Source organism: Fulmarus glacialis, unplaced genomic scaffold (genome assembly GCF_000690835.1).
Source record: "Fulmarus glacialis isolate BGI_N327 unplaced genomic scaffold, ASM69083v1 scaffold12752, whole genome shotgun sequence".
NCBI classification, from domain to species: Eukaryota; Metazoa; Chordata; class Aves; order Procellariiformes; family Procellariidae; genus Fulmarus; species Fulmarus glacialis.
The window spans coordinates 1-27,199 of NW_009195967.1; the positions used below are offsets into that span (position 1 = coordinate 1).

The window sequence follows — 27,199 nt, forward strand, 5'->3', positions numbered from 1 at the left end:
GCCGGTGCGCTGTGGGAGGCTCGTTGTTTGTTCGCTGCTGCGGGAAGCGGTGGCGGCGCCGGCTCAGCCTGTGGCACTCTCCTGTTACACGGGGAGTGCTGGTGGAGGTTTGCGGCCAGCCCGAAACTCTTAGAAACTGTGGCGTGGTTCAGCGTTGCAAAACTGGGAACTGCGGGGAGGAAAAAAGCAAAGGACAAAAGGTAGTTTTCAGTAAGGGTATAAAAGAAAGAAGAGATAGAAAACTAGAGGAAGGCTGTAGTCGCTCAAAAATCTTTATTCTTTGGTGTTGGGGTTTTTTTCAGGGCAGCCAAATTTGATAATGAAAGCAATTAGTAAATAGCAGGAAATGAGTACGTAGCAGCAGTATTGCTATGCTGTTTGAGTTGTTGCTCTTGCTACCTGTTGACCCTGTTGGTAAGATTGCAGACTAACGAATGTATTTGCAACTGGGCATCTCTTGTAGGGTAGAGTTCAGGAATCATTAAGTTTAGCTATTATAGTCCTCATGCTTGTAAAAAAATGGGTTTGAATCAAATATGTTTGATTCATTGGTTGGGTTTTTTCCCCTAAATGTCCAGGTTAACTCATAGATTTAGATCTATTTTAGGATAAGACAAAAGTTTTGTTTTTTGTAGGCAGCCGGATGAGCAACTAGAGAGAATTTTAAATTCCAAGGATTAGGGCCAGTGTCTTGCCCAAAGGAATCCTAGTCAAGATTTGGAGCCACTAGGAATTACCATGATACAAATAATGGCTCTCCTTTTTGAGGTACAAATCCTGCCTGAAAACAGGAGATGGCCTCTGGCCTGCTGAAGCTGCTGCGCACTGAGGGTGGATAGTCATTGCTGAATTTGCAAGGCTGCATTCCACACAAGGCGCACACGTGTCTTCCCCAACTCATTCGCTGTGCAAAAGAACACCGGTGGCTTTGCTACAAGGAGTTTCGTTTTATCTTGTGTGGTTGGGTTGGGTCAAAATGAGAAAGTGCATGGGAGGATGAATACGTACTGTGTTTAAAAATTTATATTGTTGCATACAAATTATCAGAGGTGTTAACTGCATTGTAGTCTGAATGCCAAATATATTCCAAGCTCATGGAGAGGCCTGAGAGGCTTTGTTTATACTGGCTAGGGAATTCATGACCCGTGAATTGAGTTAAAGACTGCTCTTCAAATTCTCCTTAAATATGGATTTGATTAAACCAATTTCTCTAACAGTTTAGCCAGCTAGTGTGGAAGGTCATCTTTTGTCTGTGATATTTTTGTAGTCCAGTAAGAACGTGAGAGCAGAATTGGAAGGAGAAATGAGGGGCAAGAAAAGCACATCCTTAAAAACAATGCAGTATGATTCCTTTCTACATAATATTAAAAAGAGCTCAGACTGCTAAACCAGAGTGAATAAATTAACTACCTGTGATAACACACCAGTCTGCTGAAGAACTTGACTTGATACCTCAAATACATATATACATACGGAAGTTAAAATGAAAACTAGTTGATAAACAGGAGGGAATTAACATTATGAATGTATATAGAAAACTTGTATGTGCCAAAATGTTGATGCTTTCTATAACACATGAATCACAGAAAACACAGGTTAGAACAGTTGTGCTCTGTGCGTACACGAAACTCACTTTCTGAAGCTCGTTTATCAGAAAACAGGGCTCAACCTTTCTGTAATGGCAGGGTCCCTAAAAGACTCTTTGACAAAGAAAAAGTAAACTAAATGCTTTTATATTACATGTGCTCCTCAGAGCAGAGGGAGCAGCTAATGAAATTACCAAATTAAAAAAGGTTAGACCTTGCAGGATGCTCTGGGGTGCATGAGAGCTCTTCAGAGAAAACGTTCTAAACTCCTGATGTCTTGCTTAGTTTTCCCCCACCTTAATGCATGAGGGCAAGATATTCCTGCTATGTTTGTAAATCTTTTGAGGGGAATGGTGGAACTTCTGGTGTTTGAAATATCGTTACTTCTGCTACTTACCTAGGACAGTGGGAAAAGCCCAGCTGGGGAAAATGTGAGGATTTCTTTAAGCTTGGCTTAAAGATCCTAGGCTATGATTTGTCAAGGTCCCTAAGAAAGTTAGAAAATCAACTTGGACCAAATTCTTTTTGCTGTAGCTCAGGAAAGGCTCACTGACTTTTTATGCTTACAAAAATTTCTCCTTTAGCAAACAGCCTGGCTAAGAAATGGATTTAGTTGATCTTTCAGTATCTTAGAAAGTTTCCTGATACAAATATCAAGCCTTCTATTAATAAGGCCCATGAGGCTAATAAGCCTCTATAGTTGCTGTCTGACTGCTGAAGAACTGTTCAAGGAGTTAAAGTAGATTTCTTTTTCAGCAGAAAAAGTGCAAGATTTCTTAAAAGAAAAAGAAAAAGAAAAAATTAGGCTGAAAATCTCAGTCTTGAAACTTAATCTATCAAGAGTGAGTATGAAAAAATTCAATGTAAAGGCCAGTGCTTTGGAAATGCTAGTATGTACAAGCATTTTGCAAGTTTAGCAATTCTAGCAATAGGTAATTTCTGCTAACAACTACTGCAATTAGAAGGCTGCTATTTTAACTATGCAGTCAGTTCTTTCTCTTAGCTAAGTTGCTGTCTTTCTCTATCCTGTTGAAAATTTTACAGTTTCATTCCATGCAGTGATGTTTGTGTTCATTTATAGACATGAAGAAAACACAAGCCTTTAGTTTTCTGGATTTTCCCCAAGTAATTTTCTCTACTCTGTCAGTTTGAGCTGTTCCTTCTCTGCTGATTTAATTCGTCAAAATCTTCCAGCCCACTGTAGTCCTTTGGCATTCTCTTTTGTGCTGGATTTATACTTCTCAAATATCTTGAAGTATATCTGACTGATAGGAGGGCACATTGGGGGAAAAAAAAAAAAAGGTAATATTGAAAAATGAAATAGTTAATATTCTTTTTTTTTCCTCTGCTGCTTACAGAAGGACATGCACTGCTCAGTTTCCATATGTTCAATAGTCCTTCTTTTGCACTTTTTATATTGATACTCTCCTCAAAACACAAAGTTTACTTTCATTTCCTTGCTCTTCTTTCCTGGTCTCAACAGCAAATAAAAAGGAGGAAAAGGAAAGGCAGACTTCAGGGTATTCTTAAGGTATATAAATTTTCCCTACTCCTAAAAGACAACAAAATGTCTGGGTGTTTCTGAGAGAAAGGTTGTATTCACCTGCTTTAGACTAAAAAGAAAAATTATATATATCGTATCACATAGATAGCTGTTCTCTGTACAGCAAACAGGTGGTGTTGTGAAAATAATACATTTCTAATCTTTAGAAATGAGTTGCACAATTGAAAAAGCCTTAGCAGATGCGAAAGCACTGGTGGAACGGCTAAGGGAACATGACAACGCAGCAGAAGCTCTTATTGAACAGACTACAGCTCTTAACAAGCGGGTTGAAGCAATGAAACAGGTTTGTTTTTCAACTTTGTTTACTCCATTAAAAGACCAACTTGGAAACACGTAATTGAAAATCGTTTTTGTCTGCTACTGTACAATGTAGAATCAATATGTTATTTGGTTAATCCTTTAATACCATATTAAGTATTTTCATTATAGGAGTGACTATGATCTAAAATTAGGTTGTTTATATATTTAGTTTGAGCCTGTGAAGAAGTTTTCTCTGCTACTCTAGCTTAAATATTGAAAATTAGCATTTATTTGAAGAACACTGGTAGAAATGGGGTTGGTATCTTACAAACCATTGTGTGGTGTCTTGTGTTTTGCTCTTCTGTGAAACACTACTTGTTTTATTAATTTCAAGAGGCCCTGTCATGCTTTCTTCTATTCAGAATACTTTATCTTTTCACAGTCTCCTTTTGTTTCAAAGCAGCCTCTTAGGCTTATTCGTGATCATTTCCGTTCTGATGTTAAGCTATTCAAGGCCTGTTGTTGGATTGAGCGTGACTTTCACTAGAGAACTTCTGGAAAAACACAAAGGTGTCTACTGACTTTCCATATGGGAGTTTATCCTGTCATTTTAATAGAACACAGGACATGTTAATGAGCCTCTAAAATAATAAAACCCTGCATGTGCTTCATCCCTGTAAAACTAGTCATGCAGAGGCTTCATAACTTCAAATCAAGAATATTAAATTTACCCATTTGTTGAGAGTCAGGATCCATTCATTCAGGTACATGTGACTTGTACCCATACAACCTTGTGGTTTAAGGTATTGGGAAGCCACAGTAAATATCTAGAGGTTAACACCTCATGGTTTTTCTTTACCATATGTATATCAGTTTTAAATTACTTGATGGTGAATTTGACCTGCATTAATTGAAGGTTAAATAATGCCCACTGCACACATCTGAGGTATGAAACTTGTTTAAAAACAAAGGTGACACTTTTGTGTCTCTAAAGGGCAGTATGTTAGCAACACCTTCAGAAGTGTGTTTGTTTGTTTGATATTATTATTTAAAAGCAAGCATTATCTTGCTGGTTACAGACTTTGACTGACATTAGAACTGGTCCTTTGTGACTTGCTGAGTAATGCTTGCGTTCGGTAACTCAACTATGTTGTGGTTGTTTTGTGTTTGGTTTTTGTTTTTTTTTTTAATAACTAGTACCAAGAAGAAATTCAAGAGCTCAACGAAGTAGCAAGACATCGTCCTCGGTCTACGTTAGTGATGGGTATCCAACAAGAAAACAGACAGATTAGAGAGTTGCAACAGGAAAATAAAGGTAAAACATGAATATTCTAACCTTTACAAGTTCCAGCCTGCACCCCTGGAATTAGTGAGACTTTTACCATTGTCCTATTCTCAAAAAATTGTTGTAGAAGGAATTTTTTCTTCTAATCTCAATTTGTCAGTTCAACTGATCATAATGCAATCTAATAGAGTCCTAATGTCCAACCACTGGGACTATGATTAACAAAAAGAGAGACTTGTGGAAAATTACTTTTTCAGTCCTTATCTAATGTTCAGTACAAGTGAGGAGATAAATATAACTTACTTCTACAATATAGGTATCTATTTGGGAATAGCAGTTTTCCCACTGCTAAAAATAACTAACTTAGGAGCAGTCAGGACAAGTTGTAGTTTAAGTGCAGTAGTGTAATTCCTTCTGGAATTCTGTACACTAGAAATATATTGTTCCTCCTGGAATACCTTAGGTATTCTGACAGTTACATTCAGCAAAGGAGTCAATGATCTTGATTTGTATGAATCTTGTCTTATCTCAGGAGTTATTTGTCCTTTGACTTAGTATATTTTGAACATAAGCATTTTTTAACTCTTATTTTACCAAGCTGCAGATTAAAACAGATCTGTAAACTTCTTTCCAGCTTTTGTACAGTGTTGCTTATAGTGGCTAGAGTAAAGCTCCTCAGCTACATTCAAGATGGCTTATATCAGCTAAAGGGATTGAATATGAAGTCATATTAACAAAAGACCTTCTGTTCCTGACTGAATAAGAATTTTCCCAGGGCAGTCACCACTGAAGACATTTGCAGAGCCTATGTAGATTTTATGGTGCAAGGAGAGGGGACACTCAATTAAGGGTTTATTTAGGTTTTCTCAAGCTGAAGTACTTTTGCATTTTGTTTCAGTTCTTCTCTGTTAAACTTTAACTGAATTTAAAATTATATTGGTAGAACTACGCACATCTCTTGAAGAACATCAGTCTGCTTTGGAACTCATAATGAGCAAGTACAGAGAACAGATGTTTAGGTTGCTTATGGCCAGCAAAAAGGATGATCCAAGTATAATAATGAAGTTAAAAGAGCAACATTCCAAGGTAATAACTTCATTGGGGTTTTGCCTTTGTTTTTTTAGTTAACGCTTGTAGTGGATCAGTTCAAAGCTTACTTTGTCTCAGTTTTTGTATCATTGTGCTAACAAGTCCTACTTTTTTTAATCCAGTCCATGTAACACGAACAGGAAACTTGATCAATCTAGTAAGTCAACCTTATTAGCTTCTGATTTATTTAAGCTTTTATCAAGTAGCATTTCATTACTCTATCTACTTAATTTACTTCTGTTTTGCCTAGATCTTTAAGGCAACTGCCCTATTATACTTCCAGATGCCCATAGATCTCAGTAACATTCAAACATTTAGACTGGCTTTAACTTACGCTTGTGACTCCAAGAAATAATTAGTAAACCTGTGCTTACTGGGGAGAGTAGGAGGAGTAAGCTTTTTAAATTCAATATTCAAGTATTTTTTTCCCCTAAATACTGTAATTTTTAAAAAAAATATATTTTCAAAGCTCTTTTGAATATTGAATATTGAGCACATACTTCTCCTCTTTCCTGCTTCAATCCTTGGTTCGTGTTTCGGTACTGATCAGGATTGCTAAGTAGAATCCAGGGCAGCCTGAGATGCTTGAAGGGTGGTGAAAGTTGCTAGTATTAGGTGTGCTTCATCTTACGGCTTTTGAAAACTAGAAAAGCAAAGTGCCGTCAAGCAATATTTTTGTAAACTATCATGAGGGAGGTATATATGAGTATTCAGCAGCTTCATATAAGGTTAATATATGGTTTTATAGCATTAATACATAGTTTAGGCTTTTTTAATGTATTTTCAGGAAAAATCATGATTCTAGGTCACTAACAGATCTAAACAGCTTTCTAACAAAGTATTATATTACATTTTAAATGAAATGTAATCATCTCAGAGCAGTGTAACTGTGTAGACAAACATTAGTTCTAACTGTTTAATAATCTTTGACCTCAACAAACTAAGTCTGCAAAGCGGAGTTAGGGTCTGCATACTGGGAAAAAAAAGTTTAAGAATTTGATGTTTTATCTCCTTACAAAATCACATGTATGTAATTATTGCCATTGAAATCAGTGGGACTACTTAGTTGGTATGAAAGAATTTACTGGATTAGAACTATATCTTTAACATCAACTCCTAAAAAATGATAGGTATATATCCTTTTCAAAAGAAGTTACCTTGGCATATAGTATAATATGTTTTGCAGCCTCAAGAGTATCAAGACAAGAGGGTAAAATGATACCTGTCCTGAAATGGACTGTAAAATTTCATTTAGGAACACTTCTATGGGTTCAAAGCTTGGGGTTAAAAAAAAAAAAGAGAGAACACTGAACAATATTTATTTAAATAGGAGATTTAGGCTTCAACATTTTGGTTAAACCTGATCCCACAAGAATGCCTGATCAAGAGGATTTATCACCCTTAACCTGACACTTAGGATTTCTGGAATTTCATTATTTATTCTTCTGATCAGCCTTCACATTCAGTAAGACTGAATAATCTTGAAGCAGTCTTTAAATACTTCTCTCCTGTTAACTAAAAAATCCATTATACCTAAGGAATTAATCTCGCTGTTACCAGTAATTGCTCTTCTCTCAAGTGGCAGCTATTAACTAAGCTAATGCCTGTTTACAAAAGATTATTACAAAATCATTGATTTCTGCAGATCAAGAAGCACCTCCTTTAAATAGAAAAACAATTTCTTTTAGCAGTGTTGTATGCAAGAGAAAAGCATGTGTTGGTAGTAATGGCCCTGATCCAAGTGTGCTGTTTGACTTTGCTCAACTGAAACAAGGCCTAAAAATGCATGTGTTTTTTTTTTTCCTCTTCAGAGAAAAGAAACAATGCATGCAAATAAAAAGGTGAGAGATACAAAAAGTGTTTGTAGATGTTTGAGGCTGTAAAGAAACACTTTCATTGCATTGTTTGATATTACAGCATCTAAGTTTTACACATCTGCCTTCCAGAGTAGAACCTTACAGTTTTGTGTCAGCATCTGATCTAACATTAGTGACCTTGGAACAGGCCCTAAATCATATTGATTAAGAGGCCACGTAAGCTGGCAAAATACAAAGTAGGTAGGACAGCAGTATATCTAAAAACCACTAACTCCTTCCCAGTCCTTCTCAAGGGTCCATCCTTGCCGACTCGTTCTGTTACTACTGATCACAGCTTCCTTTAAGCTAAATCTAGATTTTCATTGAAAAAATATTTCATGTAATCACCTTCACTGGAAACTGAGAAGAAAATAAAGATGTACAGCAAATTCTTTCCCTCCCTGCCAGCCCCATGCTGTGAGTGGGCATTTAATGAGTAAACAGCTAAACCATAGCTTTGGCAATTGGAAAGGATGGAAAGGGCTGATGTTCATTTTAGTAAAGGATATTTGTTTTCATCAGGTAAAGTTTATGATTCCAAGTGAGGCAGTTCTTTATGGTAGTTTAATCATTTCTGGTAGCATAAAGGCAAGCTGATCATCAGCTACATGTATGGACCACCAGTCAAACTCATAATTTAAAGGTGGGATTTAACTTTAGCCTATACTATTCTTCATTTCAGTTCTACTGTTCTGCTTTTCCCGATATTAGTTAGTAACTATTGTGAATTTTGTCCAAAGGTCAGGTCACACATGAATAGGCTGGCATGATAGTAGATTTGGAATAAAAGACAAGTTGAGGAAAAGACAATGAAAAATAAAAGCTTCTGGAAATACAATTAAAATATTTGGCTTAAATGAACAGCAGTGAATACCAAAGAGGCATAGGCTCTTTATCTAGATCTGCAGGGGAAAAGAAGTAGTGGCCCTTTAACTATTTCCTGCTGGTAGGTTGGCCAGTGAGAGAGTAAACTGTCACCTGAACCAACAAGGTCCAGGTAAGAGATCACTTCTTTGCAAATAATGGAGGTTATCTAAAATCTGGCTTCCTTGCAAAGGCTGTTATGCCTATGTTAATGGCTCTTATCATCCTACTCCTGGTAGTGGAACAGGACAAGAGCAAACCAAACTACTGCTCTTTTTTTCCTCCTTCTTCAATCTTAAAGTGAGATGTGGTAGTTATTTATTTATAATAGGAAAGTACCCTGGCTAGCATTAATGAATGGACACAAAGAGGTCCGTCAGGACACAAAAGTTTTTCTTACAATTCAGCAAGGACAAGGACCTCTGAAGTCCAGATCCCAGATAAGCTGGAATTGGGAGTGGATTCAAGCAGAAGTATCTAAAAAAGAGCAAAGGAAAGATCTGAGTTTCCTAATATATGACACAGTAAGGATTACCACTTCACCTGGTCTTTTTAAGAGATAAATGCCTACCCATGGGCTGGTACTGGCTGTACCAGACTTGAGATCAGCTTAAAACAAATGGAAAGAATGTCGCATACCCTGCAGTTCTTAGGTGAGTTTAGTCTTTCTGCATATCCAAAATTATATACATCAACTCCTGCAACTCAGGGGGGCCTTATCAGAGCAAGCACGTGGTTAACTTGTAGCCGTTTGGAACATGTGGAAGCTATGGAAGACATAGTCATTTAAGCTTATATAAAATTCTAATAAAAGGGATCACTGTGTGGCAAACTAGATTTATTTAAATAAATATTTAAATAAACACCACTGCAATGGCTGCTCATGCTGTAAAGTTATAGAGAACTTGTTTTCTCAAATTTAGGCCTCTGTTCACATTTTTATTAAGTGGCACAGCAGTTAAAATTCACATTTAATGCTTTGCTTATTTTTAATAATGCAGAAAATATATTACTAAAGCTGTCATTATTTTATTGTTATGTCAGGAGCTGCAAGTGCATGTGGACCAAATTACAGAAATGGCAGCAGTAATGCGAAAAGCCATTGAAATTGATGAAAAGCATGGCTGTAAAGAGCAGGAACGTATCATTCAGCTTGAGGTAAGTATGAAATCAAAACAGCAGTGGCACAAATAGCAAGGGAGTAAATGTTACCACAATTATTTATATTGAGTTACTGTATCTCTTGAGAGTTACTGTACCAGTCACTCATACTGCTATTTTGTTACACTTTCCTTGTTGGGAGGACTATAAGTACTATTTTTTCCCCCTGTAGCTCACTGTTGAGTCTTGCATAGGTGATACTTCATCACCAGAAATCAGTGATTTATATTTATATACCGGCTTAAGCTTTCTCTCTTTTTTTTTTTTTTAAGTCTCCATGTAGCAAAAAAGCTAGAAAATAATACAAATTCATCCTAATGAATAAGACACTAGGAAGCAAATTTGGCTTTTAAATATTACTTTTTTTTTAATAATAATTTTGTGCTTGAGGGGGGTCTCAGTTGCTTATCATTGGAGGGTCAACGCTATTGCTCTTTTATTAAGTGCTAGCAAAGTAGTTCATTATGGGACATGATGTCTGGAAAGAATGGGAGATTTTTTTGAAATGCAACATTTGAACTTAATTACCCTCTTACCCATCTTTGTGTTTTGAGCTTTTTTTTGATGCTTAATGCCCATTCAAGAGAGCAAGAGGGTCAGAAACCTAATGTTCTTAGTTTCAGAAGATAACATAGCACTACCTGACTGCAAATCAGTATTTGAATCCTTCCACATATGTTTGGAGTAGAGGGGACGGGAGATTATTAATGCAGTTATCTTGACTTCTTTGTGGCATTTTATTAATGCCTTTTCTTTCTCCGGGTTATAGCAAGAAAACAAAGGCTTGAGAGAAATTCTTCAAATAACTAGAGAATCATTCCTGAACCTCAAGAAAGAAGATGCATCAGAGAGTACGTCTCTGTCAGGATTAGTAACAAGCAGTGATTTGAGCCTGAGGAAAAGCTAAAGACTGTGGAAATCAACAAGCTTCAATTGCACACTTTTCAAACAGAGTATCAGGGGTCACTTGTCAAGCACTTGTTACTGAATAGGGCACCAGCAAGCTAACGCATCTTAAACTCCAGTTTAGTGGCTTTTATACTGCGTAGAATAAATTAAAATTGGTATTCTACAAAAACCGTAGTGACAGATTAATTGCCATAGATCTAACTTCAGTCAGAAATGGATTATTGCGCTTACTGAATTGGGATTTATTTTTATATGAAGTCATTTTACAGCTAAAAGACAAGATTTCACATAATTTATATAAATTATTGCTCATACAAAGTTTCACTGCACCTGTTATATAATAAAGGTAAGATTTAAAGTCTGATCTCTGCTAAAAAGTAGTAATTTATGAATATGCTTTGTGCATGATCTACATTACATTTTTTCCTTTTAGTAAGTTTTTAATAAATTCTCATTTTGCAACAAACCTGTTTAATGGAAAGGGTACATAGGCAGCATAAAACTTAAAGATTTCTGTTACTTAGCCATGGGGTATCCTGTTCAAATATAAGGCCAATTGTTTAAACATAAGCAATGCTTTTGCTGTTGTTCAATATTTATTTTTTTAAATTGAACAAGATTCTTTAAAAGCATGTATACTTAATTGTATTTTCAAAACATGAAAAGAGATGCTCCCACTTTGTTTTCTGGAAAGCAGGTAGCATAATATAATTCTGCCTTAGCTTTTACTTTTATGAGAGAAAACCAGGCGCAGTGCTCTGTAGCTAAGAAGCCATGTTAGTCCCATCTATTCCTTTGCCGATTGCCTGCCCAAACTTCCTAACTGGGAAATGGCAATTTTAAAGCACCCAAACAGCAGCAGAAAGGTGGCTGGGGGAAGGAGGGAGAAGCTCTATGGCAAAGTTGGCAGCCTGCATGCCTGCAATCAATGCTCTTACTTTTTCTTTCTTAAGTACTAGTCATCAAGAAGGTTTTTAGGTAAGTTTCAGGTAAGTGTTAATGTTTGCACCAGGAAAAGTTTCAGTATGCTATACTGACAAATAGACTGCTCGCTTTTAATCCTGAAATACACAGAAGTGAAAAGGAATTGGCTTTTCTAGATCAAAGTGCAGCTTGTATTGTATACAGATATGACGGAAGTGCTGCACAAGACAGGCTTATAGTAAAGAGGTGCCGAAGTAATTCATACTTGGCTTTTGCTTGTCAGACTACCACTTCTTGGTCAAGGCAGCAAAGGCATTCCTAGAGTTGATGTGTATCATCACTTTTTGTCCAGCACGTTAATGTATTCTTTACTTGGAATGCATACCCAAAGAAGCAGAGTGAAAGCTTTCAACCACAGAAAATTGTAGATCTACAAGTGCCACCCACAGTTGAGTATTTTGGCTGTTTAATAACTCACCTAGCAAAATGAGTTGAACTCCTATTCTGAAATCAACTATTACGTAATCAAATTTGATTTTCAGTTACAAAAGCATCAAGCACTTCTAAGTGTGTCAGTTTTAAATACAGCTTCCTTTGACTCGGTACAGCTTCCCTGGGCTCGAGGCAAATGCACCACAGGTCTAAGGGTGAACTTTCAGTTCCCAGTGAACTAATTTATACAGAGCTAAATATTTTTGTTCTGTTGCTGTCAGTTGCTGCCCTCCTTCCCATAGTGCTTTTAAGAGAAACAAGTGACATGGTGGGAAAGAGGAATGTTTAGCAGAGACAATAAATGCTAGTTTTCAATTAACTAATACATGTACCAGGAAATGCTGTTGAAGAGCTCAGAAAGGACAGATAAATCAAGCTCTCTAAATTTTCACAGCTTTTTTTATAAATGGAGAAACTGCTACTTCTCTTTCCAGAGCATCTTAGCTTGTTTCTAGGCTTAAGAATATATTGAAGACATTCATGTGCATGGAAAAAAAGTTCTAACCATTTCGAAACTTGCTAAACATCTGGGGGGAATTTTGGGGGGAACATTTTAGCTCAAGCACAAAATCTACTTGTCTGCTATTATTATCTGTAAAACTTTGCCAATGCTTCTATAATTTAGATTTTGCATTTCTACTGTAGCTTGCAAGCTGGTGACTTATCAGAAGCAACATCTTTTTTTAATGGAGTGTTTTGTTGTTGCAAACTTATGAGAAATTCTGGTTTCAGTTGATTAAGTTATTTTTAGAAGTGTCTTTTCAGCCATTGACTGATATCAGAGGCATTTATATCCATTTAATGCTGAATGCAGTTTCATGGCTGACTGCCTGGTTTGTCTTTCAAATACAATCTCCAGAGTTGTATAGCAGAGAAGGGTTGTTAGTCTGTGGCAGTTCTTTAAGGTTGCTCTATTATGAAATAATGCTTGATTAGTGTTTATTTTTGTAAATTAAAAATATGTGACTTAATTTATCTACTCTTAGTGTTCACGTTTGATACGTCTCCCCTATCAGTCCCCTGACCTGATCACTTTAGGATTTTAAAGAACCTTCACAGTGTGTGGAGTGACTATTTTTCATTGCATACCTGTTATTTTTGTAATGCAGATGGCTTGAAAAGAATTTATGGCTAGAATTGTGTACTGTACAGTAAACTTATTTTATCAATAAAGTTGACTGAAAATATGGCTGTCTTCATGATTAAAGCAAGTTACTGAATCTGAAATGAGACTTGTTAGTAACATGTAAGAAAGACATCATTTTGCCATTTACTCAGCTTATTTTTATACTTTAAGGCAGGCATGCCAATTTCTAGTGCTTTTATTCATGTTGCTATATAGCAAAAGAAGAAAATCCTATGTGAAGTCTTCATTTTCTCTTGGAAAACTAACAATCGCTTCTGCACAGGTAGTTACTCATCTTTCAAATGAACCACTGGAACTTTACTAATACAGAGGAGCAGTAAGGATAAACAAAAAAGCAGTCCACTGGGCTTTGATTTTTGGATCAAAACATATTGTGGTACAGAGATTGTGACAGTTGTGGTTTTTTCTTGAAGATTAAAAAAAGTCATTTTTGAGTTGGTTCAAGCTCTGGGTTCCTTTCTCTGGGATGTGTAAATGAGAATGGCAGTGGATTATATTCAGAAGCTGACAATGTAATGTTTTCTCTACTTCCCCATGATTTCTCAGAAGAGAAATTTTTTTTCCAGTATCATAAACTCTGTGTTTAAAGACAGGTAATAAATGTCAAACTAAGTCATAAATACATGTAGCAGCTCTTCAACCGAGGTAAAACTGAAGGGCAGCTTGAAACTAATTTGGGCTGCTTTGTATAACCAAAAGCTTTAAATAGCTTTGGCTTTTTAACAACACATTGGATTACAAGATTATCTTAAAATACAGAACTAGTGGCACTGTTTTCATGCAGAATTACATTTACTAGGATCCCTTTGTAGATACGCAAAATAAGATTTACATTGGCTTAGGAAGTTTTCAGTTTTAGTTGGTAAACATTAAGCTTTAAAAGCACTTTTGCTGATTAAAAAAAGAATTTCTAAATCTCCTATTTGAGTGTAAAACATGCACCTGTGCTTTCTGCAGATACGGATGTCTGAGATGACAGGTGGTTAAATTGGCTAACAGAACACTGTAGTGCTGGTCACAGCATGACAGGTTGTATACAGTGACAGTGGGAAGATGAGACAGGAGAGCAAAAGAAATCCTAAGTTGGAAGCAAAGGAACACGGTAGAGGAGTAAGCTTTAACATTAGACAACTTCTTTACCAGCCTGTTCACCATCATGCTGTTGGTAACACTTGAGTTCTGGAAGCAGCATCAAGCTACACATTGCTACCAGAGACCAAATAAAAGGAGAAAAAGCAACAAGATGCAGTGGGAACACCATTCAGCTGCAGGTGTCCAAGAGCTGCCAGCTGTCTGCACGATTGTCACAGAAGGTATCTTCTCAGAAGGATTCATTTAACTTGGTGTGCAAATGAAACTATCTCATTTCTGAACATTCGAGGAAGCAGGTAGGCAAGCTGCCTTACATGTGTAGCACTCCATGAAGCAGTAGTCAGGCTGGGTTTGTGTTTTTAAAGTGAGGAAGGAGACACAAGAACAAAGGAAGATCTGCTTCTTCAAAAAGATCGGTGTCCTCAAGTCCACTTGTGCCACAGCTTGTTTAACTGCTAGGAGAAATTAGCATGGGTGTGAGTGAGGGGAGAAGGAAGACGGCTTCTGCAGATTTGAGGCAGGACTGGAACATGTGCAGACCTAGGAAAGCTCTACAAGCAGCTAAGACAAATACCACAACGTGATCATTGTGGCATTATTATGGTGCAGCGAAGACTGCAGAAGACTCAGTGAAAGAAGTGTACTGGAGCCACCATGGCAGGAGAATTCTCTACAGCAGCAGGAAGTAGATCATCAGCATCATAGTCCAGAAAGCTTCAGCTTACATGAAGCTTCAAAACACTTGATTTTACAGGGGAATCACTACCTAGAAGAACATAGTTTAGATTTAGATTCCCCAGGAGCGTCAGATAGCATTATTTTAAGCTAGCAAAACTGCAGGGTAGTGCAGCTAACACAGCAAGGCAGTAAATGCTTTCAATGAGAGATTCTGCAGTCAGAACAGAGGCATAGCAGGGTAGGATCCAGTTTTCCTTTTGCCTCAGGGGGTACACAAAAAAAGCCTTGAAAATTACCTCTTTAACACCCCAGTGGATCAGTTAGTGAGTAACAGTGATAATAATCAGAACACACTATGGGTTACAGAATATGGAAGAAAATTCCCATACCATCTCTTAGCAGTATTAAAAAAAAAGAGACAGAATTTCCAAGTCAGGATCTCAGAAGAAGAGTTCAAAGCCCAGTTCTGCCATAGACTTCCTACATGATCTTGCAGACTAGTTTCCAGTCAAGAAGTAGATGACAACTATCCTTTTGTTCTCTAGAACCTCATGTGACAAAGCTATAAAAAAGCCTCTTCGGACCATGCACTTTCTCACTGGTTTCATACAGAACATAACCACGCTCTCAGCCTCTGGGTGTCACTACAGTAAGTCCTTACAACAGGTCAGCTAAGCCCCACCCCCCCACATACCTCATCCCTTGAAGGTAGGCTAAGAAATTTTTCAAAACAAACTATCCTTACAATACCAAAGGCAGAAGCTAAGTTGTAAAAGCATCATTGAATTCAAAGAGACCCCTTTAGTTCCAATAGTCTTTCAGAAGACATCTTTATTATAAAAGATATAGAAAATTAGAGTTAAACTTGTTTCTTCCACAATGTTAATCACAGCAGTTATAAAAAAACAAGGTAAACATGTTTTAAGAGCATTTATATACCAAATAAGTGTTTGCTACTTGCCATCGAATACGGCAAAGACATGCTCAGTATCAGTGCGGTAAGGGCAGTCAGCAAGCATCAATCTGCCAGAGGCCAGGGGAAGAGCACGTGTGCCACACAACACCACAGTGAGGCAAGACCTAAACTGCAAGATCTCAGCCTTGCTCTGCTGTTTGAGGCAGATGTTCCAGCTCCAAGCAACCATGGGATTTGTCTCTCTAAACATCAGCTCAGCTCAGTCACCTCAGATACTGTGTCATTAAGCTTTCACTCAAAGAAAAATGGCCAGTAAGTAAAGTCATTTTAAAGTAATTAACTCCTTCCTATTGCCAGGATGTTTTAACTTTCAACTAAGTTCCCAGGTAAAGTTCTTTTGCCAGTTTCCTTACGAAGAGGTGTTTCTTACATACTACCAAGAATCTAAAGTGGTGACCGAGAACTTAAGTTTCCACCATTAGGGTATTCACTCACGGTGGTTCCATTCAGGTAGCAGCAGCACAGCCATTCACCTTCAGACAGGAAGGACTATGCACTTTGCTGCCCACGCTGCAGGCACAAAGATAGAGAGACTAAAAAGGAAGAGCCACCATACCCTGTATCAAGATAGAGGATGCAAGACTTCAACCATCATTTAATGCACTACAGATCACCATGTAAACACTGAATGTGAAGACTAGGATTGGGCATGGGGAGCAAGGGCAGGTAAAACCAAGGACAGCCTCAGGACTGCTTGTGCATTTAAGTGAGCCAAAACCACAATGCTTGAGAATGGCTGTTTGTTTTGTTTTTAAGGAAGTGGATAAAGCCACCACATGAGATTGCAATCCTCCACTGAACACAAGAGTGGCCCCTTATCTGTTTTTATACTACATTCTGCTTTGGGCAGATGCAGTCCAAATTGGTAAGGAACACATTCAGTCAGCAGGGATCCTGGTCAGTATTTTGCTAGTTGGATGCTGTTTTCACCCCGTAAAGGCAAAATTAAAAGATATACTGATTAAAAATAAAAATAGTTAGTGTTCCAACCAATTCCAGGAAAAAACTGCCATTGGCTACAAAGAGCTTATTTAGTTTTTTTCTTTTATGACAGCACCATCAAAAAAGAGATTATACCAGAGCAGAAACCAGTCACAGGCTGTTCAGAAAGCAAACAAGGAGGCAAACCTCTGGTGTTCTCTTAGCAGTCATCTCTGCACAGAGACCAGATGACCAGCTTGCTACAGAACCATCTGAAAGCGAGGGAGAAAGTCGTCTTGTCTCAAATCAGGTCCACTTCCTGGGCCCCAGTGTGCACACTTAGAACAGTTAATTCAGTGCAGTTTAAATTCAAGTCACTTAGTTTAGCTTGCAAGGTTCAGTAATACTTCTTGGAAACAAGTGTGTCTGCAGCCACACATTTTGTACCTATATTAGAAGGTGATACTTCAGTTCCTGCTAAAACTCCTTCTGTGCATGCTCCTTATCTCTCATCCCTCACAACTTGACAGACTGCTCACCTTCAGGAGCAAGTCAGGCAATATTTCAGCAGCCGTTTCCACACTGTGAGGGAAGAAGCAGCATTGTACACGTTGCTTTCTAAGGGCTGTTTTATACTTCACATACCTAAACATTAAACTAGATCACCACAAGATAAATACCTGTACTTGACCATTAGTACAAGATTCTGCAGCTAGACATATGCATGTTGCAGCAGGCTGAGTGGGCCATTGAGGAAAGAGTCACAAAACAGCATGTAGTGTACCGGATAGATAACTTCTCTTCCAGGTTGGGCAAATATGATCCTCTTATTAAGCAGGACAAGTTGGCAGTGGTAAATCCTGCACCACTAGCTGGTTTGCTGGTGATCACTCGTCTCACCATTCCTAGATTCTTCTTCTCTGTTCTTGGCAGGTTACAGAAGCAACGGAGTTCTTTCCCCAGCTGGCTGCTCTTTCTGAAAAAACTCTTTGATATGCAGTAGCTTGTTATGGATCCTCTCTCTTAGGGGAGGGATGTGATGGCTAGGGTCTAAGACATTGGTGCTTCTGCGCTCCCTTTCCCGCTTCCAGGTGAGATAGGGGTGCGGTGGGAAGGGCACTTCACTTCTTTCTCGGCGAAGCTGCACGGTTACTCCACTAAGGGCCAGCATTACCCACACTGACAGGATAATGAAGTCTGAAAAAGAGAAAACGAACAGATTCCTACACCAAAGCAGAACATTCCTTCCTTTCCCAAGCACAAATACTGAACAAGTTTAGTGGCAGAAAGGAATGAAGTATTGTCTCTGCATCCTCACATGCCTAGAGTAAATCCATGAAAAGGCAAGAACACGCATGGATTTGAGATGAGTCTGTTCAGTCACCATATTAGGCCTTTTGACTGCTCACTCTGCAAACCCATCAGCAAGGTGGCAGTCCAAGCCTGAGAAGCACCTTTCACAAGGGCTTTTGTCACATAACACCTGCTGGAAGGTTGGTGCCTTTCAGTCTACTCAGTATTTCTTTTGGAGGACTAGAATTTATCATCTGGGTGTTAAATCTCACACCGTTCTTACTGTGTTCTCCTTTCTTCCCTTCCTACCCTCAACACTCACTGTTTACAATGGAACTAAAGAGGCAATGGTTTCTCAAATAAGCATTTCATACTAGTTCTTTAAAAAAAAAAAGCAGCCTTAAGAGCAGTACTCACCATTTGTTTGAAAAGGCACATTGGTGTAAGCTCTGCTGAAGTAATCATTGAGGACCCTTCTCAGTAGGTCTAAGGTGATGTAAGCAAGACTTGTGTAGACAAAACAAGCAATAGCTAGGATCACTGCATAAGAGCCTACTATTCCAGAGGCCAGTATGTTCAGCTAAAGGGTGAGAAAAAACACAGCTTTAGGAGACTGATAAACACTCTTTATTCCTCACCTCCTTAAGGCAGTATTTCGTACCAGTTCTTCTATGAGAAAGTGGCTGCACACACCTGTTACCCAGACATCCTCTTAAGACAGCAGAAGTTGACCAAATACAAGTGTTAGTGGATGCTATGTGCAACATGGCAAAAAGTCATTCCTTTGCTTATGGACCATTTAGCACAAATGGGGTTGAACAGGAACTCCCTAGAGCTGGTCCTGTGCTGGGCTTCATGAAGCTGTGTTAAGTCTTCTATTCGTATCGCACAGGATACATTTCTCATTAAGAAGTCTGACGCCCCTTCCTCCCTCCTCCTGAGGTGACAGCGCAGATTACTTACAATTCTTGGACAGCCAACAAAAAGCACTGGAATCATCAAGGCAACAGAAGAAAAGGTCACCCAGAACACAACATCGTCACGGAAGACCCTGTAGTCTCCTGCAAAGACACCATATTCCACATGTAATTCACCTGTTAGCAAAACCTTTCCTTTTCTGTAAGTGGTTGGGGGTAAGCTTTTTCCCCCAAAGATTCTGTACAATCAGAAATCTAGAGTACAGTGTGGAAAAGCTTAGCTTTTGAGCTTAAATGCTGATTAAGATGTATTGTAACATAGTCACTCAAAACAAGAGCAGAAAAAGACTGTCCCAGTTGAGTTTAGGTCCTGTACTCTAAGTTGGGACAGCAGATCTTGTCCATGAAACAAAGTTTTTTGATGAGATACACATTACTCATCTGGTGAGAATGAAAAGTACTAGAGTACTTCTGCCCAGTAAGAAGCCTTTTTATTGCCTATATAGGTTTATAATCTATAAACCTGCATCTATGTATGTTTGACTGTAGAGCATGGTGCAAGTACAGCCATCACAACAAGACAAGGCAACAAACTCTTCTGGCTGTTTGAAAATTAAGTCACTCAAACACTACTTCATTCCCCCTGCTTTCTAAGACCTTTCAATTAAACAGCTGACCCCCAGCTGAGTCGCTGTTTTACTTTAATGAAGAGCAACCAGGGACTGCATGGATTATCACAGAATTGTGGCTTGAGTCAAACACAGATGACTGGAGAATGAAAAACTGTCCCACTAAGGGATCTTAAGTAGAGAGTTTTGAGATTTAAAATTACAATAGAGAAAGCAACATGGCTGACGCTTTGATGTCCCAGAGGGATTCCAGCTCAGCACCCTTGCTTGCTTTTAAGCAATTTGTCTATTGTTTCTCTCTTAACGAAGTCATTCTAGAGACCCTGATGATGTCAATCCAGCTGCAAATACAAGTTTGAGTCTTACAGTGCAGAGCTCCCAGAGCCTTGCACTGTAGTATGGTGAAAGGTAACAACAAGAGCTCCTCTTAATCCACAATGACCTTATGCCTGAAGCCTCCAAGTTAGACTGCAGATTTTCTACTGTGACTTGTTCTGGATAGAGAACAAGACAGACAAGCAAGTGCTCGCCTGGAGCAGAGCTGGTGTCAGACCACCAAGATAGCGTGCAGCTTAGGTAGGAAGAGCAAGTTCTCTGCAGAATAAGCAGTTTCCTTTTCCCACCAGTGCAGATCCCTAGGTAGTTTTAATTACAGCACTACAGAAGGCTTCAGGTACATCTCTATTCCTCCCAACACTGGAAAGGGAAAGTCAAATATAACACTAAGATAAACCAGATAGTGGCATTCATCTTAGGGCCTTGCGGTGTCCCTGTAATACAGCAGGAACACATCACTCAACAGCCAGCACTTTGCAGCAGAGTGTTTCAGTGCATACCTAATGGAGTAAAGAAGACTGTCGATGAAAAGAGAAATCCCAGCACAAGTCCAATAATAAACATACAGAGTAGGACAGAGCCAAATCTCCACCAGCTTGCAACCAGGAAAAGCCCTCCGATAATTCCAGCTACTGCTGTCAAAATAAGACGCACTGAAAAAGAAAAGGGGAAATTCCAACACTCTGAAAACTTCAGTTACTGCAATAACTTATTCAGCAGCTTTACTTACATGCTTGATTTTGTTACCTAATGAAAACTTTCTGAAAAAAGCCAAACAAGAGTATCAGTATTTGCTTCACGCAGTTCACTTAGACTCCAGTCTGTGCCTGAGGATGTGCTACTGAGAGAGTGCCATAGGACTGGAATGAAAGTCTTGTACTATGTACATTAGTACCTTGAGTTCCCAGGGCAGTTATGGTTGCAACAGCTAATGCACATGTATCAAGAAAATAACTACGAGGTAGGACAAAGACAAAAGGAACTAATTCTTGCTAGCCTAACAAGCAGGATGCAGACCTCCCACTCCGTCATTTTACAGACGAAATTTGCTTTGACCTGAAACTGAGGTCCACCCTTTATGAAAGTAGTAGGAAGGAAGGATGTTGCAAATTTCCAGAGTTTCTAAAAACTTGTATCTTCCTTGGATAGATACTTAAATTTGTCTTTTATAGTTGCAGCTATTAATTCTGCATCACTGATGTTGGAAGCAACAGTTACTCTGTTGCGTATTCAGCTATTATGGTAATTGGAGCTCAGTTCAAGCACCCAGGTACCACCCTCCTATCCTTCCTAAGACTGGTCAACAACAAGCACAACTGAGATTTTACTTAAGGGATTCATAACAACAACACTTTGGGAAAAGTACGGCGTATCCTGATACATCTACTCACCATCATAACTAAGGCCAGTTACCCTTGTAATGAATACAAAGAAGAAGAATCCTGCGAATATGAAGCCCACGAAGAATAAGTCTAGAGAAAAAGGAAAAAAGATTCAGTATGCTGTCATATCACTTCATACCAAGCCCGCTTCAGGATATCTTCAGACAACTTCTGTTAGAACAGGGAAAGAATGTATCAGCTCAGGGGCTGAGAAGCACAAAAGGAAAGCCAGACAACACTTTGTTCTGAAAAGGGGTATCCTCAAGTACTTCAAATAGTCAAAAAATTACATATTTATATTTTTATATATACATTATTATATTGCCCAGCATGCACCCCAGTTTTATGTTTCTGTTCTTCGCATACCAGAAACTTCTTGCTCTGTGCTTAAAAGCTCTAATCCTGTAAAAACAAAGCAGGGGACCTAATTGGCACATAATCACTATCAAGTGAATCTTAGTAATAACACCACCATTCTAAGTTACAGCAAGTTACACGTATGAAATTCCAACCAGACTTACGAGAAAAAAAATACCAACATTCAGTACCTGTTTTCCAGAATCTGTGTCCAAAAAAGCAAGTGAAGAGACCAAGAATAGCAAAAGCAGTAAAGAATACTTTGGTGGAGAGTTTGCCTACAAGAAGAAAGAAAGGGTTACTAGAGCATTCCACCTAGTAGTCCCAACAATGAGACTAAGGTAAGGTCAGGTTGCTGCCACTGAGTCTACTGACAACTTAATAGCTGCCACTCCTTCAGACACACCGTGTGAGCAGATCTACAGTGCCTGAACTAACAGTTATCTTGATAGGATCTCAAACAGAATACTGTAATAGTTCCAGTTGATTAATAAATCAAGAGCTTCCTCCTTATTCAAAAGACTGAAGTTTCTGTAACAATAGTTAAGTAGCTGTAACTTGCTGTTTATAATACTGATACAGGTTTACCTGAAAATTCTCTGCTCAGCTTTAGAAAAGGGACATCCAGTCGTCTATGAAAATCAGTGTTACAAGATTAGTGACCCAGGCAGCAGCTCTAGTCTTTATCACTACAGCCTTCACCATAGCCTCCCTTTAATATACTCTCTATGCAACAGAAAGGACCAGCAGCATCCTAGTATGGCTTACCTGTCTCCTAGGCAAAATTCTTACTGGTATTGAAGCTATTTGAAACAAGTAAACCACATTTTCCTAGTTCTCTGAATTAGAGAAAAGGCGTTTAACCTAGATAATTTGTCTCATGTTGTCATAAGACAACACAGTTTGACAACAGTTACTTGTGTTACAGTATACGATAAGAAAATAATCACGAGAACAAATCTTACTTTATGAACCATATTCTACCCATTATTCTCGTCCCTTCTGCAGTCATAATGGGAGTGGCAGCTTTGCTCTTCTTCTGCTAAAATTCTATCATTATATAGCTTTGTACAAAGTAGCATGACTTTATAGTCATTTCACTACTGCTGGCATTATTTTCACGCTTATTTTAGGTGACCATCTCCTTTTAAAATATTTCTAAGTTACCAACTCCTGTTAGCACCAGCACAGTTAGAAAAATCAGGCTGGACCCTAATCTAGTTCATGTTTTATTAGCTTAGTTTCACATGCAGCATCTATAGTCCTACAAGTGATTTAAGATTCTGTATCCAGTTCAAATGGAAAAAGCTAGAGTGGCACTACAGAATTGAAAGCTATGTGTTTGCAAGCCACATATTAAGCCTCCATTAAGTTAAACCTTCAATTGCTAATAGTTCTCTTTAGTCTTATTTCATTATTCTAGAATTTCTCCTCAATCAAGAAGTAGAGACTCTGTCATAAAGTAACAACATATATCTAGCGTAGAACAAAGAGCTCCTTCACACATTTAAAAAAAAAAGTCAAAAGCACCACTCAGCATATTAGAGCACAAGAAGCTTGAAATGAGTTGGCAAGGACGTACACGTCCCAACTTACTGAGAGAAGAGCAGTTATCCACCAGGTCAGCAAAGCTGCAGGCATATGTATGCACAGGTATGTATGCAGCAGAAGTATTCCAAAGAGGATCCCATACTATAACATTGTAGATCACACCTTGTCCGGGAAGTGAGGAAAAGTAGACATTGGTCTTGTCATCAGTTGTCAGCGTAAGCATCTGGAACAGTAAAGAATATTTTTAATTGCAAGGAACTGCTTGTCACTGCTGGCATATTGATGTGTCCATACAGCTAAGGGAATACTCAGCAGCTCAAAGATGATAATCAGCAAGAACTGCAGGGAAGAGCTCTCTTATTCTGAACCCTCTCAGTATTACCAGTTGAAGCATTAAAGGCTTACAGGACAGACTCCACTTCCTCCAACATTACTATGTTTTCTGACAGGGGAGAAGATTCTCTCACTCACATGTTTTGCTCCTCCCCATTTGAGGATACAGTTCAGTTTCCCTGTCAGTCTACTAACCCAGGTCTGGCCTCTGAAGCAGAGAAGGCTGCCATTCTACTTCCTAGCAAGGCCAGACAGGTCACGGCCACTGAGATTTTCCTCTCTCTGTCATTTCCAATCTCTTTGCTGGGGGGTAGGTAAACATGCAGCAAGTGTTCACTCTTGCACATCAGATCTCTTTATGCCACTCCAAATAGGACCTGTTTCTAGTCCAGTTCCACTATACTCTCCTCCCTCCTCTCTTCCTTGCATTCCCTGCCCAATTCTCAGCATCTGAGGATGCCAGTCCCCAGCATCTATCAGGCATTGTAGGAAACTGTATCAATCTTTGTCAGAAGTGGCTCAACTTGTGGATTTACAGGCACTCAGTGGCAGTATTGCTATAGGCAAGCTGGCCTCAACATCACTGAAGGAGTACTGTGGCTAAAGTAGTATTCAGCAAGCAGGAAGACACTGCAATAAGAGCTTGTTTAATTGAGAAAAGAGTGCAAGACAGAAACACGTCGTAGACCAGTCACTAACATCTACCTAATATCAGAGCCCACCGCAAGAAGCCTCAATTCTGCCACATTTCAGGCTGTGCTAACTAGCCACCTCTACCCCAAGAGAAAGTGGTTGCTATTTTGCATGCATCACTCACCGTATACTTCCTAGCCAGAAATCCCAGATACAAGCAAGAAGCCTGAAGCATCAGGAGCTTGCTTATGTCACCACTCAAGGAAGATAAGCACAGGGGAGGAGAAAACTTAAGATAGTGCCACTGCCACATGCCTGTGGCATACACCAGTGCTTCAGACTTACTTTAACACCATTAGCTTTGATACTTTGCACCTCAGACATCTTCCGTATGTGACTCATGAGTACCATCTCAGAAAGATCGTTCTCTGGTAAGAAGTACTGGTAGACATCGTAGCGCAGTCGCCATCTGGAGTTCTGACCAGTCCCTGAATCGCAGGATGGTGGGTTTGCTCCTCTACAATTAAAAAGAGATCAGCTACGTGCCCAGCACAAGCCCCCAGATCTTAACATTAGTTTTCAGAAGTCACCTGTCCAAGTTGGCAGTATTCGTCTTCTACTCTTTAGGAGTTAACACCAGCAACTAATTCAAAACTAGACTGTAAATGTTTGTGAGCATAGACTGCAGTAGTATTATGCAGGCAGCATCTGTGCTGGCACCTGCCTTTACATTTACAGAGACTTCCTATGACTTGTCATAAAGAACCAGCACAAGAATTCTAAGAGGTCACAACAGCCAAAGATCACAGCATCACTGTTTGTTTTTCCCATGCATGCTATATATACAGCTCTGAACATAGCCTTCCCCATTCCCTGCCTATCACCTGTGACATCAGGCACCATTCAGGAAATAATGCTTTATAACTTAAAGTCTCAATACTAAACAAAACTCTAGGTCATTATCATGCTTCAGTACCAGTAAAAGTACAAAACTGGCTATAATATACAACTGCTCCTCAAACAGATTAAGTCATTACAAGGAATGGGAAGATCCAGTATTTGCTGACTGCTTGCACATCTGAAGTTGCATAACCTCTCCCACAGGATGCAACTCTCAACTTTTATCTCTCTCTGTGTTACCTCTCCCCCTCCTCCTTTTCCTCATTTACTTCTCAGTTTCTTGCAGCAAACAAGATTTCTGCTAGCAGCTGGATGGTCAGCCTTTCCAGCAGAATCTTGTTTTATGACCTTGGCCAAATACAGGACAAAGGAGGTTTTGCTCAGTGCACTGAATTTTTTCCACACACCTGGTATATCCTAAGTTTGCAGGGGCAAACTTGATGTGTATATCAACCAATGTATAGTCAAGGTAAATATTTGGATCCACTTCCAAGTCAAATTCTAGATTGCAGCCTCCAGGAATAGGATCTAGAACACAAAAAAGATAGCTGTAGTAGTTTTTACTTCCCCCTTACACAGTATGAAAAAAGTTCTAAGACCTAAGCAATGCATGTTCTTGCAGGCATAGTCTGCTTGCTGAGCACATAAAATTGTCAGGTTCTAGTCCTGCAGACAACACAAGTGGTTTCACTGCAGCCTAAGATAGGTTCCGATACATATGCACAGCAGTTTTCTGCTCTAAGGTTGAAGTCGTGACAAGACCATACAGTACATCCTATACAGGACTCGCAATTCAGCAACTAAACTTTTTCAGCCCATTTCAAAAGAATTTCTGGCATCTCCATCATACATGTGCACCATGTAAGAACATCACCTCTGAAAGGTCAACACTTTATTTCATAGTTAACTTGTAATAAGCAGAGCTGGTATCCCTTAACAAGTAATAAGAACATACCTTTCTCCGTATAGGGAATAGAGATAGCTGTGCTGAGCACCTGGCTAGCATCCAGTGACCGAAGGTACCATGTACATACACTCTGTTGAGGCCGAAGGATGGAAACCAGTCCTTTATCTACTCCAGTTCCTGAGCTGTTCACAGACGGATTCTGGACAGAAGCAAATTATATAAACAAGCAGTTCTTCTCAAGAAGATTTCCACCACAGCTTGATGTATTGCACAGAAGTCACATTCCTGCCACACCTGTAGGGCACACATTTCAGTGCCAGCTGCCACAGATGAGGCATTCAGCCCTTAGTTAAATAGTAAAAAAGGAAGATAGAAAAAAGAGAGGGGCCTCTGACACCACACACTGCCCAGTTCAGTCTCAAAAACCCAAGTGATAAGTTTGAGACTACTAAACAGTTAATAATTACAAGCAAATTGCAGAGAAATCTAGCTAGTTGAAGTCTACTGGTGCACAGCAATGGAGCGACTAGTAAAGGTGTAAAAGGACTGGAATATCCCTCACAAAGAGTTGTGAGATGTCACTAAAGGGCATTCTGGGAACTAAAGTGCAGAAGCACCTCACTATTTCCACCAGAATGGAGATGACTGTATGACAGCTGGCTTAACACTAGCTGTGCCAAACAAAAATGATTGGGGCCAGGTCAGCTACTGACCCAACGCCCACCAGCACCATCCTTTTCAGAATCAGGGGTCTTGAGGAAAGATCAGGCAGCAATGGTAGTGTCACACTCACACAGCTGGAACAACCAATTGACCTGTAGTCAAGTCTATTTTTCAGCATGGAAAGTGTGCTTTTGTCCAAGAAGGCCACGGTTATCCGAGGCAACACTGTAAGGGAGCACTTTGGACCTGGCAGGCTTTAAGGTCTGGCTCAGCTTCATGTTTCTAGAGGCAGGCCAGCCCTAAAAGCAGTATAGCCATATTTATGCATTGCTGTCCTTGGCGTGGTAAGGCCCATGAATGCAAAGAGGGTCCGAATTGACAGCAGAAGATTCTACACCAGACCGAAGAGGTGTAACAGGCCTTAGCCCTGTCATCCTGGCTATTTCACCAGTACAAAGATGACTGAGCTGGGTGACTTGTGCTAAAGGTTATAATCTCCTAAACTTCCCAGAAT

General features: G+C 39.2%; 2 protein-coding genes across 2 annotated transcripts; one reads left to right on the forward strand and one right to left on the reverse strand.

Moving 5' to 3' along the window:
• Positions 1-3,298: 3,298 nt before the first annotated feature.
• FGFR1OP2 (FGFR1 oncogene partner 2) lies at positions 3,299-11,143 on the forward strand. Its single transcript, XM_009572040.1, has 5 exons — positions 3,299-3,433; positions 4,588-4,705; positions 5,619-5,761; positions 9,529-9,642; positions 10,415-11,143. Exons 1-5 carry the CDS (start codon positions 3,299-3,301, stop codon positions 10,550-10,552), a joined length of 648 nt encoding a protein of 215 aa, XP_009570335.1. The 3' UTR covers positions 10,553-11,143.
• Positions 11,144-17,718: 6,575 nt separating this feature from the next.
• Positions 17,719-26,963, reverse strand: TM7SF3 (transmembrane 7 superfamily member 3). The gene is made up of 11 exons (XM_009572041.1): positions 26,932-26,963; positions 26,071-26,204; positions 25,523-25,643; positions 24,561-24,732; positions 23,295-23,472; positions 21,890-21,976; positions 21,351-21,431; positions 20,460-20,612; positions 19,041-19,138; positions 18,495-18,657; positions 17,719-17,981 (listed from the first exon to the last, which is right to left on the reverse strand). Exons 1-11 carry the CDS (start codon positions 26,961-26,963, stop codon positions 17,719-17,721), a joined length of 1,482 nt encoding a protein of 493 aa, XP_009570336.1.
• Between the last annotated feature and the right edge of the window lie 236 nt (positions 26,964-27,199).